Source organism: Meles meles, chromosome 2, assembly GCF_922984935.1.
Source record: "Meles meles chromosome 2, mMelMel3.1 paternal haplotype, whole genome shotgun sequence".
Taxonomy (NCBI): Eukaryota; Metazoa; Chordata; class Mammalia; order Carnivora; family Mustelidae; genus Meles; species Meles meles.
Genome location: NC_060067.1, coordinates 422,884 through 437,471, shown reverse-complemented (window position 1 = coordinate 437,471; position 14,588 = coordinate 422,884). Strand labels below are relative to the sequence as shown.

General features: G+C 43.6%; 1 protein-coding gene across 3 annotated transcripts in view; it reads left to right on the top strand.

Moving 5' to 3' along the window:
- The window catches only part of COPS4 (COP9 signalosome subunit 4), a 51,884-nt gene that overhangs the window by 3,043 nt on the left and 34,253 nt on the right, over window positions 1-14,588 (top strand). Inside the window, exon 1 of one of the 3 annotated variants that reach the window (XM_045996082.1) lies at window positions 12,703-14,206. The exons of 1 other annotated variant lie outside the window; for it this stretch is intronic. In XM_045996082.1, coding sequence (XP_045852038.1) covers window positions 14,133-14,206 — 74 coding nt within the window. In that variant the 5' untranslated portion in view covers window positions 12,703-14,132. Of the gene's footprint in view, window positions 1-12,702; window positions 14,207-14,588 lie in introns of those variants that run through there. One more of the 3 variants, XM_045996064.1, reaches the window with a different exon arrangement.

The following is a 14,588-nucleotide window of genomic DNA, read 5'->3' as shown; positions in this document are numbered from 1 at the left end:
CCTCTGCCTCAGTTTCCTTATCTATAAATTGAAAATAGTGTAGATATCATAAGGTTGTTGTGAAGATTACTGAGAAAATATACATAAAGCAATTTGAACAGTGCCTGGCATTTGGTAAATGCTGAATGACCAAAAACCATTAATAATCAAAGCTATAATACAGAATAAAATATAACCTAATTTTTATACCTTTTCAAGGATGTGGAGAAAGGGGAACCCTCCTACACTGTTGGTGGGAATGCAAGCTGGTGCATCCACTCTGGAAGACAGCATGGAGGTTCCTCAAAAAGTTGAAAAAAGAACTACTCTATGACCCAGCAATCACACTACTATTTACCCCAAAGATACAAATGTAGTGATCCGAAGGGGCACATGCACCCGAATGTTTATAGCAGCAATGTCCACCATAGCCAAACTATGGAAAGAGCCTAGATGTCCATCAACAGATGAATGGATAAAGAAGATGTGGTGTATATAGACAATGGAATAGTATGCAGCCATCAAAAAATGAAATTTTGCCATTTGCAACAAAATGGATGGAACTAGAGGATATTATGCTAAGCAAAATAAGTCAATCAGAGAAAGACAATTATACAATCTCACTGATAGGAGGGTTTTAAGAAACAAGGCAGAGGATCACAGAGGAAGGGAGGGAAAAATGAAACAAGATGAAACCAGGGAGGGAAACAAACCATAAAAGTCTCTTAATCTCAGGAAACAAACTGAGGGTTGCTGGAGTGGAGAGGGGTGGGAGGATGGTGTGGCTGGTGATGGACACTGGGGAGGGTCTGTGCTATGGTGAGTGCTGTGAACTGTGTAAGACTGAGGAATCACAGACCTATATTCCTGAAACAAATAATACATTATATGTTAATAATAAAAAAATAAAGATTCTAAACTTTAAAAAAAAACACACAAGGCATTTGAGCTCCTAGGAGTAAATGCTATTCAATCATTTCTAGTTCAAGAAAGAATCTTTGCTTTATATTTGCCTGAAGGCTTTTATAGATAAACTGAAAACATTAACTCAGCAAGTATTTGTTGATTATCTAGTGGATCCCAAGCACTGTGGAAGGTACTGGGAATAAAGTGGCAAGCAAGATGAGGCGGCTCTGGCCAATGGAACTTCCCCCAGTGGTGGAACTGTTCTATATTCACACTATCCGATGTAGCAGACATCTGAAATGTAGCTACTGCAGCTAAGAAATTGACTTTTTCATTTTATTTATCTTTTTTAAGATTTTATTTACTTGACAGAGATCACAAGTAGGCAGAGAGGCAGGCAGAGAGAGAGGAGGAAAGCAGGCTCCCTGCTGAGCAGAGAGCCCGATGTGGGGCTCGATCCCAGGACCCTGGGACCATGACCTGGGCCAAAGGCAGAGGCTTTAACCCACTGAGCCACCCAGGTGCCCCTTATTTATCTTTAATTTAAATTTAAATAGCCATGTGTTGCTGATGACTATATACTGGATATAGTCTAGAGGAAATGGTCTAGAGGAAATGACAGAAAATGAACAGTAGAAAAATCAGAGCTTTCTAAATAAATAAAGGAGGTCTCTGAGGAAAAATATCAGTACAGAAAATGAAAAGATAGTGGAATAGGGGCACCTGTCTGTCTCAGTCAATAGAGCACGTGCCTCTTAATCTCAGGATTGTGAGTTCAAGCCCTATGTTGGGATGGAGCCTACTTAAGATTTTTGAAAAATGGGGGTGCCTGGGTGGCTCAGTGGGTTGGGCCGCTGCCTTTGGCTTGGGTCATGGTCTCGGGGTCCTGGGATCAAGCCTCACCTCGGGCTCTCTCCTCAGCGGGGAGCCTGCTTCCTCCTCCATCTCCGCCTGCCTCTCTGCCTACTTGTGATCTCTGTCAAATAGATAAATAAAATCCTTTAAAAAAAGATTTTAAAGAATATTTTTAGTTAACAAAAGAGATAGTGGTATAAAGTATGAGTTGGGTGGAATTGTCAGTAGACAAAATGAAATGTATTATGGAGTACCTGTTATATTTCAGGTATACTGTTAGGTACTAACTATGCAGTAGTTAATAAAATTTTCTTAGAATAGCTTAGTAGCCAAAAGATTAACCACAGGCTCATCAGTCCATTTGTCCTAAGTCCAGATGTCGCTATACAAGAAACCAATTTATGCATCTATATGTGTAATTATCACAGATCTATTATCTCTTATCAACAGTTTCCAAATCCAAAATTTTTGAAAACTAAAGGGTTTCATGAAGCTTATGACAAACTCAGCAGACAAACTTGGCCCAATATGACATAAGGTATTGATATTCTTTACACCATTTAGTGTGAATATCCTTATATAGCAGTGCAGAAATTCGATGTGTTTTATTATGGGGCTTGATTATGGCCGAAGGTGTTGAAAGGAACTTTCTAGAATGATGGAATATTTCGACCTTGATTGTGGGGCATAAGGGTATGCAAATTGCCTAAACTCACAGGGTATTCTTAAAGTGGATGAGTTTTGTTGTATGTCAATTATACTTCATTAAAGTTGTTTTTTTTTTAAGATTTTATTTATTTATTTGACAGAGATCACAAGTAGGCAGAGAGGCAGGCAGAGAGAGAGGGGGAAGCAGGCTCCCTGCTGAGCAGAGAGCCCCATGCGAGGCTGGATCATGACCTGAGCTGAAAGCAGAGGCTTTAACCCACTGAGCCACACAGGCGCCCCTAAAGTTGGTTTTAAAAGAAAAAGGTTTTTTAAATTATTTATCCTCAATTCCAAAATACACTGATACTCAGTGGTTTCTAATAAGGGAATGTAGATCAGTATCACTTTGAACATATCCTAAATAATGTCAAACCACCTGAAAATTAAAATCAACCACTAAAATCATCTGCTGGTGGTACGCAGGGTTCAGTTACTTTTCCTCTGGCAACAAGATTTATTTCCCTCTATAATAGTTATTTGTTTTTGTAATTAAAAGGATAGAAGTAGGGGCGCCTGCATGGCTCAGTCTGTTAAGGATCTATCTTGATTTTTGGCTCAGGATGTGGTCTCAGGGTGGTGAGATTGAGCCCATTGTCAGGCACTGCGCTCTACAGGGAGTCTACTCGAAATTATCTCCTTCTCCCTCAGTCCCTTCCTCAGCTCGCAGAAGCTCACATGCCCATGTGCTCTCTAAAATAAACAAATCTTTAAACAAAAAAAGAAGTGGAGGGTTCTCTATAACGCTCTGATCTACAGTGTCTCTCCCCACCCTCCCAGCTGTGGTTTCACTTTCTGAGGTTTTATTATTTTTTTAACTTAAAAAAGATTTTATTTATTTATTTGTCAGAGAGAGAGAGAACACAAGCAAACAGAGTGGCAGGCAGAAGCAGAGGGAGCTGAGCAAGGAGCCCAGTTCTGGACTCGATCCCAGGACCGTGGGATCGTGACCTGAGCTGAAGGCAGATGCTTAACCAACTGAGCCACCCAGATGCCCCACTTTCTGAGTTTTTAGTTGCCTGCAGTCAACTCTGGTCCAGAAGCAGATCCTCCCTGACATGTCATCAGAAAGTCAGCAGTAGCTTAATCCTAACACTAAATCCCAATGTCTGTGTCACTCACCTCCCTTTATCACATTATGTAGGCATTTTACCGTCTCTCATCATCCCAAGAAGGTGAGTGCAGTGAGATATCCTGAGAGTGACCACATTCAGACAACTTCATATATATCTCAGTATGTTGCTATAATTGTTCTATTTTATTATTAGTTATTGCTGTTAATCTCTTACTGTGACTAATTTATCATAGGTTTGTATGTACAGGAAAAAGCATAGAATGTATAGGATTCGGTACTATCTACAGTTTCAGCCATCCAACTAGAGGGATTAGAACACATTCCCTGTGGATAAGAGGGGATTTGTTTTGCTAGGGGTGTAACTAAAGCTAGTGGGCTTTACCCTTGAAGGAAGTATTTCCAGTGTCAGTCATCCTGAAAAAGGCACATCTTCAGAGAGGATACGGGAACTTGAAAGAAGGGCTCAGAGAGGGAAGTGCTTGCTCTCTCTTGGCCTTGCTCATTGGATCTGGACCCAGACTTTAATGTGTTCGAAGGAATGTGCTCATCTTCACGTAATAGAAGACGATGACTTCTGCCTCTAGAAGAGACTAGGAACCCTTTTAATTACAAAACACCTTCCCTGGATAAGAGCCAGCGAGTAGATAAGAATTCCCCTTATCGTTGTGGTTTCCCTGGGGTTCCAAAAGCATGCAAAGCCATACTCAATCTTCAGCAATTTATTTAAACATTTAGCAGAATTCTTTGCTGTTTGAATGGCTGCTTCATCTTCCTTCACATGCTGTGCCATAGATGACCCAGGGCTGCCTCTCACCTGTGTTTACAAGCAGCTTGTCTTTCCTTGGATTCAGGCTAGTCAGTTGTCCTGTGACCTCGGCTTTCTGATCGGTTCAATAAAAGTTATGATTTTGTAGCTTGTCTAGCTTATTGTTGTGATGGTGCAAACAGTGCTCTTTTCGGCCTTCTGTACTAGGCAGAAGCTGGAAGTCTTCCAGCTATTATTTTGTTAAGAGGGTCTGGGGGTATCTGTTGTTGGACCACAGTGCTCAATAGTTTTTACCCAAGATAGTCCTTCTACTTATTCTTTTTTTAATATAAAGATTTTATTTATTTGTCAGAGAGAGAGAAAGAGCACAAGCAGGAGGAACTGCAGAGGGAAAAGCAGACTGCCTGCTGAGCAAGGAGCCCCCAACACAGGACTTGATCCCAAGACTCTGGGATCATGACCTGAGCTGAAGGCAGACACTTAACCAAATGAGTCATCCCGGCGTCCCTCTACTTACTCTCTTAACCCATCCCTTCATTGTCTTTCTAGGTCTCCGAGCTCTTGCTTTACAACCCAGATTTCACTGTTTGCTTCTGGTGTTCCTAGTCGGTGGCAGAGTTGGACCATCTTCTCTACCTCACTAACATTAGTTTCCACCCAACCTTTGGATTTTATGTTCCTGATTTTAGTGCCATCTCCAGAGAAGGGAAATTTAGATGTAAACAACATCACATTCAATGATGTTGGGATTAAGTAGGTCTACTTACTTACTCAAGTATGTTTTTTACTCAGTGTAACGAATATTTTTTTGATTGCTTACTAAATACAAGGCACAAAGTTTTGGGTACCAGCTCATTTATCAAAATCAATCAGACTATCACATACCTTTCACCCTTCTCTCCTGTTTCCAATTCAACTCTGTGACCCAAATTGAAACATGAATGGTTGGGAATGAGCAGACAGGCAAAGTGGGTGCCAGAGGATGTGAATGAAGCCTCAAGTTATAGTGGGTCTAGAGATAGAGAGAAAGGGAAGATCATCAGAACATACTGGATAATGGGCAGAGTATAGCCTGAGAAGAGCCATGGTCCTTCAAGTGGGAGAAGAATACCTGTCCTGGCACTGTTCTTAAGAGGACCTTCTGATGGGGCACCTGAGTGGCTCAGTGGTTTAAGCTGCTGCCTTCGGCTCAGGTCATGATCTCAGGGTCCTGGGATCGAGTCCCGCATCGGGCTCTCTCCTCAGCAGGGAGCCTGCTTCCCTCTCACTCTGTCTGCCTCTCGGCCTACTTATGATCTCTGTCAAATAAATAAATAAAATCTTTAAAAAAAAAAAAAAAGGACCTTCTGAGACACACAAATGGCCAACAGACACATGAAAAGATGCACAACATCACTAATCATCGGGAAAATGCAAATCAAAACCACAGTGAGATACCACCTTATACCTGTCAAGATGGCTAAAATAAAAAAGATAAATATCAAGTGTTTGTGAGGATGTGGAGAAAAAGGAATCCTCATGCACTGTTAATGGGAATGCAACTTGGTGTAGCCACTGTGGAAAACAGTATGGATGTTCCTCAAAAAATTAAAATATAATTACCATATGCTCTAGTAATTCCATTACTTGGTATTTACCCAAAGAAAACAAAAATGCTAATTCAAAAAGATAAATTTATTTCTATGTTTATTGCAGCATTACTTAAAATAGATAACATATGGAAGAAGCCCAAGTGTTCACTGATAGAGGAATGGATAAAGATGTGGAATATCTATCTGTCTATCTGTGTGTCTATCTATGTGGTAACATATTTATCTAGTAAGACCTATCTAGTAAGATATCTATCTATTTATCTATATCTATCCATCTTACTCGGCCATAAAAAAGAATGAGATCTTGCCATTTGCAACAACATGGATGGACCCAGAGGGTATTATGCTGAGTGAAAGCATTCAGACAGGGAAAGATAAATAGCATATGACTTCATTCATATGTGGAATTTAAGAAACAAAACAAAGAAACAAAGAAAAAAGAGACAAACTAAAGACTTAAATACAGAGAACAACCTCGTCGTTGCTACAGGGCAGGTGGTCAGAGGATGGGTGAAATAGGTGATGGGGTTTAAGAGTACACTTACCAAGATTAGCACTGAGTAATGTGTAGAATTGTTGAATCACTATATTGTACACCTGAACCTAATATAATGCCATGTTAATTATACTTCAATTAAAAATATAATGAGATAAATTGTCAAGAAAAAAAAAAGGACTTGCTGGTCATCCAGACAAAGAGGAGCTTTAAGGAAGCAGAACAGTGACACTGAAACTTCTCTTCATTTGAAGGTGACAGGGCACCAGCTTTTGACACTGTTAGAGAAGACAGTGTCTTCTCTATATTTATTTAAACCATAAATAAATATAAACACATAAATAAAAGCCCTTAAGATGACTAAATTCAGTACACACACAAAACTATTGAACAGAAGCATTTTATTCCCTTTTTAATTTTCTTAAAAAGATTTTATTTATTTATTTGACAGAGATCACAAGTAGACAGAGAGGCAGGCAGAGAGAGAGAGGGGGAAGCAGACTCCCTGCGGAGCAGAGAGCCCCATACGGGTCTCAATCCCAGGACCCTGGGATCATGATCTGAGCGGAAGGCAGAGGCTTTAACCCATGGAGCCACCCAGGCACCCCTTTATTCCCCTTTTAAATTGAGATTTTACATTCAATAAAATGCACAGATCTTAAGTATACAGTATGATGAACCTTGATAAAAAGTGGCATACCATTCTTATAACTCATACCTCTATAAACATACAATATTTTCATCACCTCTTGGTACTTCCTAGTAAATTACCAACCTTCTGCATTTTCCCCTCCCTAAGTAATTTCTGATTTTGTCTCCATAGATTAGTTTTGTTTGACTTAGAACTTCAGGTACATAGAATTTTATTATATGTATTTTTTTAATGTCTGATTTCTTTCACTCGGTATAATATTTTGAGATTCATTCATATTCTTGCATATATCTGTAGGTTTTTTTCCCCTTTTAATGCTGAGTAGTATTTCACTAAATACATATACCACAGTGTCTCCATTCCCTTTCCTTATAATGGACATTTGGTTTGTATTCATTTGAAGCTATTATAAATAAAAGAGGTATAAGATTTTTACACAAGTAAATAAATGGAAATCATGATTTTAAAAACACAACACTGATGATACATTGAAAGAGAACAACTGAATCCTGCTAAGTGGCCTGAAAAGTGGAAAAGATATCTCAAAACACAGAGTAAGACAATATAAAGAGAGAAATTACGATGAAAAGGGCACATAGAGTGTGCTGGGGTGGCTCAGTTGGATGGGCAGCTGCCTCAGCTCAGGTCATGATCCCAGGGTACTAGGATCGAGCCCCGTGTCAGGCTCCTTGCTCAGCAGAGAGTCTGCTTCTCCCTCTCCCTCTGCGCTCTTGCTCTCTCTCAAGTAAATAAATAAAATCTTAAAAAAAGAAAGGAAGGAAGGAAAGAAGGGGCACATCATTTTGAAGATACATCCAAAAGACTTGACATATGACTGTTGGGAGTTCTCCAAGGAGAGAAAGGAACATCTAAAAGAGAAGTAATAATTAAACAAATAATAGAAAATTTCCCTGACCGAAAGACAGACCTGCATCTGCAGGTGAAAGGGGTCACTGAGTTCCAGGTAGTATCAATGCAAAAGACACACCTAGGCATATGTGAGGGAAATTCCTATAAAGAGAAGATCTTTAAGGACTGTCCTTTGAAAGAATAAGTTATTTACAAAAAGAAGAAAAACAAGAAGAACAAAGAAGACTATGGGGGTGGGAGAGGAGGAGTGAGGAGAAAGAAAAAGAGGGGGAGGAGGAGGAAGAAAAAGAACCAGAGAGGGAGGAGAAGAAAGGTACAGAAATAAAGCCAAATAAGGACAAGCAAAGGCTATTTACTTAGAGCTTTTCTTAAAACGATCTTTTTTTTTTTTTTTTAAGATTTTATTTATTTATTGTCAGAGAGAGAGAGAGGGAGAGAGAGTGAGCGAACACAGGCAGACAGAGTGGCAGGCAGAGGCAGAGGGAGAAGCAGACTCCCTGCTGAGCAAGGCAGAACGCCGGGATCATGACCTGAGCCAAAGGCAGCCGCTTAACCAACTGAGCCACCCAGGCGTCCCTGCTTAGAGCTTTTCTATAGCAAGGGATTTGGGCCATCATCATTTATGTCTGACAGATACTCAGAGACAGGCACAGGAATGGGAAGCTTTATAGTGGAAAAAGGGAACTCAGGTATGCCCTGATTGGAGGTTGCTGGCACGGAGAAGCTGTCTGCGGCCACCCAGAAGTAGGGTAGCCTATGTAATTTGTTGGCGGCCCAGGGTCGGGGGATGGGGAGGTGGGGGGCCTTTAGTATTTGGCTTTCCTGGTTGGGGCAAATATTAGGGAAGCTGTCTGTGATTGACCAAGTGCTGGCCATTTTGGGGCTGATAACCACAGGAGTTGTTAGGCTTTCTGGGATGGTTGCTGCAGATGGGGAGTGGACTAGTTGCTAAAGACTGTTGGTCAGTTTTGTTTTTACATATGGTCTTGTCATTGTTTGCATATTCAGTCTCTCAAAGAGAATGAAAAGAGAGACAAAAGAAAAGAGGGAGGGAGGGAAGAACAGGCATTGGACTCCTCATTTGAAATCTTGGGAGCTGAAAGACTGTGGAGTAACCTTTTCTAGGTCACTGAGGCGAAAAAGACAGCAGCTCAGCGCAAACCCCATTCAACCACCAAGATGATGGGAAGATATTTGTGAATATGCACAGATTCACAAATGTGCTACCCGTGCACATCTGAGGCGTCACTTCAGAGTGAGCACTACCAAATAACGAGACACTCAGAAGAGAGACCTCGTGTCAACACAGGGAACATGAAGAGAAGGGGAATTTATGATGAATTAGTTTAGTCTGAATTTATATAGCATGTGAATAATGACAACGAAACTGGGAATTATAGCCCAAGTGTTAACTGAAGGGTTCCTAAATAGAAGAGACATACTGCAAAGGAAAAGCAAATACTGAAATGGAACAGTACCAACATATCTCAGTGAGCCAAGGATGGAGGGGGCAGACGTCAGTATATCCTCCAGGTCTCAGATCGAATTGAAGGATGTGGAAATGAAAATATTCTGTGAGTCTCATTTATCAAGGTATGATACAGAGGCAATGGGGGACAAAAGTGTCTAGAAGCAAGGAAAGGACTGAAACTTGTCCTCACATATTCTTAAAGAAAAAGTGATACTGAATGTCAGAAAAGGAAAGGTAATTACTAGTTAAATGGTACAGCCTTGATACACTTTTCACACTAGTTAAATTGAAAAAAAAATGATACAGGACATGACAGAGAAATATAGTAAGAAATAGAAACATCCAGCATGAGTGGCAGAACTCGGGTAGGAATTAGAAATAAAAACATCATTTTAGGAAAGAAGACTCGACTAGAAGGAGACTAGGAGTAAATAAAAGTGTCAGATAATGCCTTAAAAGAAAAGGAATGAAAGTTAAATTAAAAATGTGAAAAAAAAATAAAAAGATTTTGAGGGAAGGTGACTAATATTAAGATAAAGAAGATCTAACACAAAGACAATAGTAGTTTCTGAGGAAAGAAACCAAAGGAATAGAGCAAGAACAAAAATGATAAAGATATTACTGAAAAAACGGAAACTGTCTATTGAAAGAGCATGCTCTATACCTAAGAATGACCAACACCAGCATGTGGTCTAGTAAAATTTCTTGATGTTAAAGGGAAAAAAATTGGGAGGTATCTAGGTAAAAAGACGATGTGACCTATAAGGAAAAGGAAATTAAACTCTCACAAGGTATTTTTCAGCAATGCTTTAGGTCATAAGAAAATGGAGCACCACACTTCAGGCTCTCAAGAAAAGTGAGTCAGGGATTATTATATCTTAACAAAACTGATTTCCAAACATAAAAGGCACAGATGTTTCCAACACTCAAGAACATTCAAAATTATGTTTTCCAGGAGCTCTTCCTGAGAAATCTATTAAAGAACTAGCTTTAGCCAACTAAAATGACTAAGAGATCTCAGTTATAGGAGCCGATGGTGAGCATTAAATATGTACTGCTATGGAACAAGACCAAAGAAGGATTAGGAGGAAGAAAGTATAGTTTGTCACAGCTGAACGTGCTCACAATATAGGTAGAGAACAGAGGAAATGGGAGAGTAGTAGTAGGAAAATGTTGAATTCTTCAGCAATCACATTGGGGATGGCAGTATTTAAATTGTGTGTACAACATAGGATGAGTGGAATGAGTAATTTTGGAATATTTTGCTCCCATACTCTTCTCTATACTTGTGAACCAGGATTCTGGATGTGGAAGTAAGGAGATGCAGATGTAATACAGAAAAAGTTACGTAAGATCACCTACATTGGAATTTGAAGTATCAGAATGAACTCACGACTTATTTTATCCTTCAAATATGTATTCTTTAGCTCTGTCCTATGAAAAGGTCCCAAAATGACCAAGACAGTAGCAATGAACATCCTTAGCACTCAGATTGTTACCTGTAAATATCATTCCTAAAAGGAACTAAAGGAACAAAGGCTGATTCTGGATCTAGGCTAGGAAACAAACACAGTGACCCTAGAATAATTTTGTTACACAACACTAGCAACATGTGGAATAAATGCAGGGTAAGGATTGATGCTCAGAAAACAGAATATATGCAATCACCTAGGCCCTTTTTAAGTTCTATAGCAAGGCATATTTGAGCTGGGTACATGGGACACAGAGTGGACAATGCACCAGGAAAAGGACCTGGATGACTTCCTCTGCATATTTGTAGGGAAATTCTGAGGGGTCTCTGACCAGCTTTTACATCTGATTATATAAAAATGGGAATTTCCTGGCCAGAAAAATGGCTAATAGGCAAGAGTTTAGTGAGAAGAACTCATCTAGTGGTGTGGACATCTAAGCGAGAGCAGTGCTACCCAAACTTGAATGTGCAAGAATTACTAGATGGATTTTACTAATATGACAGTTTGACTCAGTAAGTAGGGGCTGGGACCTAAGATCTTACCTATAAAACAGAATTAGGATTTCTTAATTCAAACAAGCCTAGCTAGCTTCTTGCTGCTAAGCAACTAAAAAGAGAGAACAAGTTTCCAGTACCATGCTTGTTTGTTTTTCCACCCTTCTGTAAGTAAAACCTAAAAATATGTGGTTGGGCAGGATTACCCCTGAGCAGTCTAGAAAAGGGAGGTCTTGTCATGTTAAAAAGTTTAGTCAAATTGCTGATTACAATAATCAGGAAGGTAGACAATTTCCCTACCTAACTTGTAGCCGTAGTGGAGGTTTATAGAAAGAGACAGTGTGTTTGGTTGCTTCTTTTGCTTTCAGCAAGGTATTACAAATAAAGCTCAAAGTCAGGGTGAAAAGCAAATAGAACATCTGGTAATTCCTGGGCTTCACTAAGTTGAAAAAGCCAGCTGCTTACGTACCCCTAAATAGCAGAAGAGATCTGCCTTAGAGATTTCTCATAGCCCATTAAGACTTTTTGGCAAACACAAATGGGCAAAAAAGCAACAGAAAACAAAGATAAACTGGAGCAAAAATCAAATTAACCGAGTTCCCTTCTCATTTAAGCCTGTTGTTTCAGATAACCTCAAGACTGTCATCATTAAAAAGATGTTAAGAAAGGTGTGAGTGTGGTACACCGAAAATAGGTCACATTGAACAACTATTTCCAGAAATAACTGTGGGTGTGGTTACCCGAACCTGACAGTCTGGAAGCAGTTTACTAAATATTCAATGAAATTACATTAAACAACAACAACACTGAAAAACCTGGCCGACGAAAGCTCTCGATCCAAGTCCAAAAGCTTTCCTACAAAGAGGGAATACTCTTCAACATCCAGGTAACTTGTATTCCTAGGGCAAAAGGGGCCCAGAGTACAAGGGGTAATTGAGATCCTCTCAAAGAGCAGAACAAGGGTCTAACCAAAAAACTGACTCCCTACAAGGGTAGGGGTATTTCTCGTTTCTTCCCCTGGATTCCACCATTGCTTTGGAGAAGTAACGGCTATGTGTTTCACATTCCACCTTTGTCGAGTTCTAAGAGTGCTTATCCTGCTCCTGTTCCACCGCTGTTTTGTATTACAGGTGTAGGCATGAGGCAGATAATTTGTTTACAGTGTATGTAACCCTGGGCCATGAATAGACATGTTCCAGTCTGATGGAGAGGGTTGTGCCTCAGCAGACAGCCTGCTTTTTGAGTTGGCATAGAAACTGAATAGTGACTTGACCGCTTTTTTTTTTTTTTTTAAAGATTTTTACTTATTTATTTGACAGAGAAACACAGTGAGAGAGTGAATACAAGCAGGGGGAGAGGGAGAAGCAGGCTTCCCACGGGGCAGGGAGCCCGACGTGGGGTTCGATCCCAGGACCCTGGGATCATGACCTGAGCCGAAGGCACCCAGGTGCCCCGATCTCTCTTCCGGACGGGCAGGCGTGTTCTACTGTAAGAAGGACTCACACAGATACTGAGGTGATCAGAGGGACAGACTGAGTAGATTCGGACTGTCCCTTTCAACCCATCCTCTTCTTTTCCTTAGACAAAGGGCTGCCCGCCGGGAAACCAAATTTCCAGCCTCGGGGCTGCTAAGCCCGGTCCTGTGACTAGGTTCTCGCCAAGGGCCTGGTGTCAGAAGTGGTACCAGAACTGACGCAGGCAATCTCCACTTTACTTTCTTCTTCTCCTTTTTCATCTGACGCAGAGAGCGATCACCAGCCGGCAGAGAGGCAGGCGGGGGGATGGCAGGCGGTGAGCAGAGAGCCCGACGCGGGACTCGATCCCAGGACCCCGGGATCACGACCCGAGCCGCGGGCAGAGGCTCAGCCGCCGACCCCCGGCGCCCCCACAATACTTTCTTAAGGCATTTCCTTGGGCTCGTCTTCCGGCCGCTCCCTTCCCACAGAGGGAACCTCCCCTTCGCCGCACGCCGGGAGGGCAACTCCAAGTCTGACAGCCTCGGCGGGCCAGGCGAGAAGACAGCGTCGCTGGGAGGCTGGTGCCCGCAGCACCGGCGACCGACGACCGACTGGAAGCGTCCGGCGGGACGCCCGAGCCGCCCGCGGCCATCCTGCCGCAACACGCCCCAGCGGGAGAGCGCGGCGAGGTCTCCCCTCAACGAACGAGCGCGAGGGGAACGGCGACACGGGGTGTCGTCGTCCGCGAGCGCCAGGAGGGGCGACAGTTTGCACGTACGTGCAGGCGGCGTCCCGTGAGGACCCGTGAGGGAGTGGCGCCGTCCGCGGCCAAGCACGCCCAGCCCACGCCCGCGGAGGCCCGTCGCGACAAACCCGCCACACCCGCAGCGCAGGAACACGCGCATCCGCACCGCGTCTAGAAGCGCCGCCTCGGGGAACCGGACGCGGGCACAGCTCGTCGCGGCAACGCGCGCCGCTCCAGCGCTGCCTCACAGGGCGGGCGGCCGCCGTCCACGCCCGAGCCACACGCGGAACTGGGCGACGACGGGAGGGGACTCCGGTCCCCGGCGCTTCCTGGAGTCGCACAAGCAACACGCCAATCCCAAGTCGGGGCGCGCGGGCCTGACTCCGCGCAGGCTCCTGGGCGGGCCTCGGACGCGCGTGGAGCTTCCGTCACGCGGCTCTGCGGACGGGCCTGCGCGGGCTCGCACGCCCGGCGCTCTGGCCCACACAGTCGCTACTCTATGGCATCTCGGGTTCCCTCTAGCTGCGGGCTGGAGGACTGTACTCGTTTCTCGGCGGCGGCGCGAGGCCCGGCAGCCTCTGCTGAGCTGGAAGAAAGATGGCGGCAGCCGTGCGGCAGGACTTGGCCCAGCTCATGAATTCGAGCGGCTCTCACAAAGATCTGGCGGGCAAGTGAGTGTCTCCCGGGGCCCTGGGCGGTCGGGAGGGAAGCCGTGGACCGGTTCGCGGGGTGACGGCTGCTTCGGGAGGTGGTGCGGCCTGACGACCAGGGGGGCGGGCCTGAGGTCGTCTGCAGACGGCCAGACGGGAGCAGAGAGCCGGCGGGGACCTCACGCCGGCAACCCCGGGGCGGCCGACGCGGGGCGGCCGTCAGCTTGTTCGGGGTTGGGGAGCACCCTGCCCTGCTTGTTGGGACTCTGGAAGCACGGCCCGAGGGCGGCTGCCCCACGGCCTTCTCTGCCGGCCCCGGTGCCTCTGCATCGCTGCGGGCCCTCACACCGCACCTGCTCTCTCCTCGGACCTTTTTTTTTCAGTTGGGGGAAATGCGTGTTCT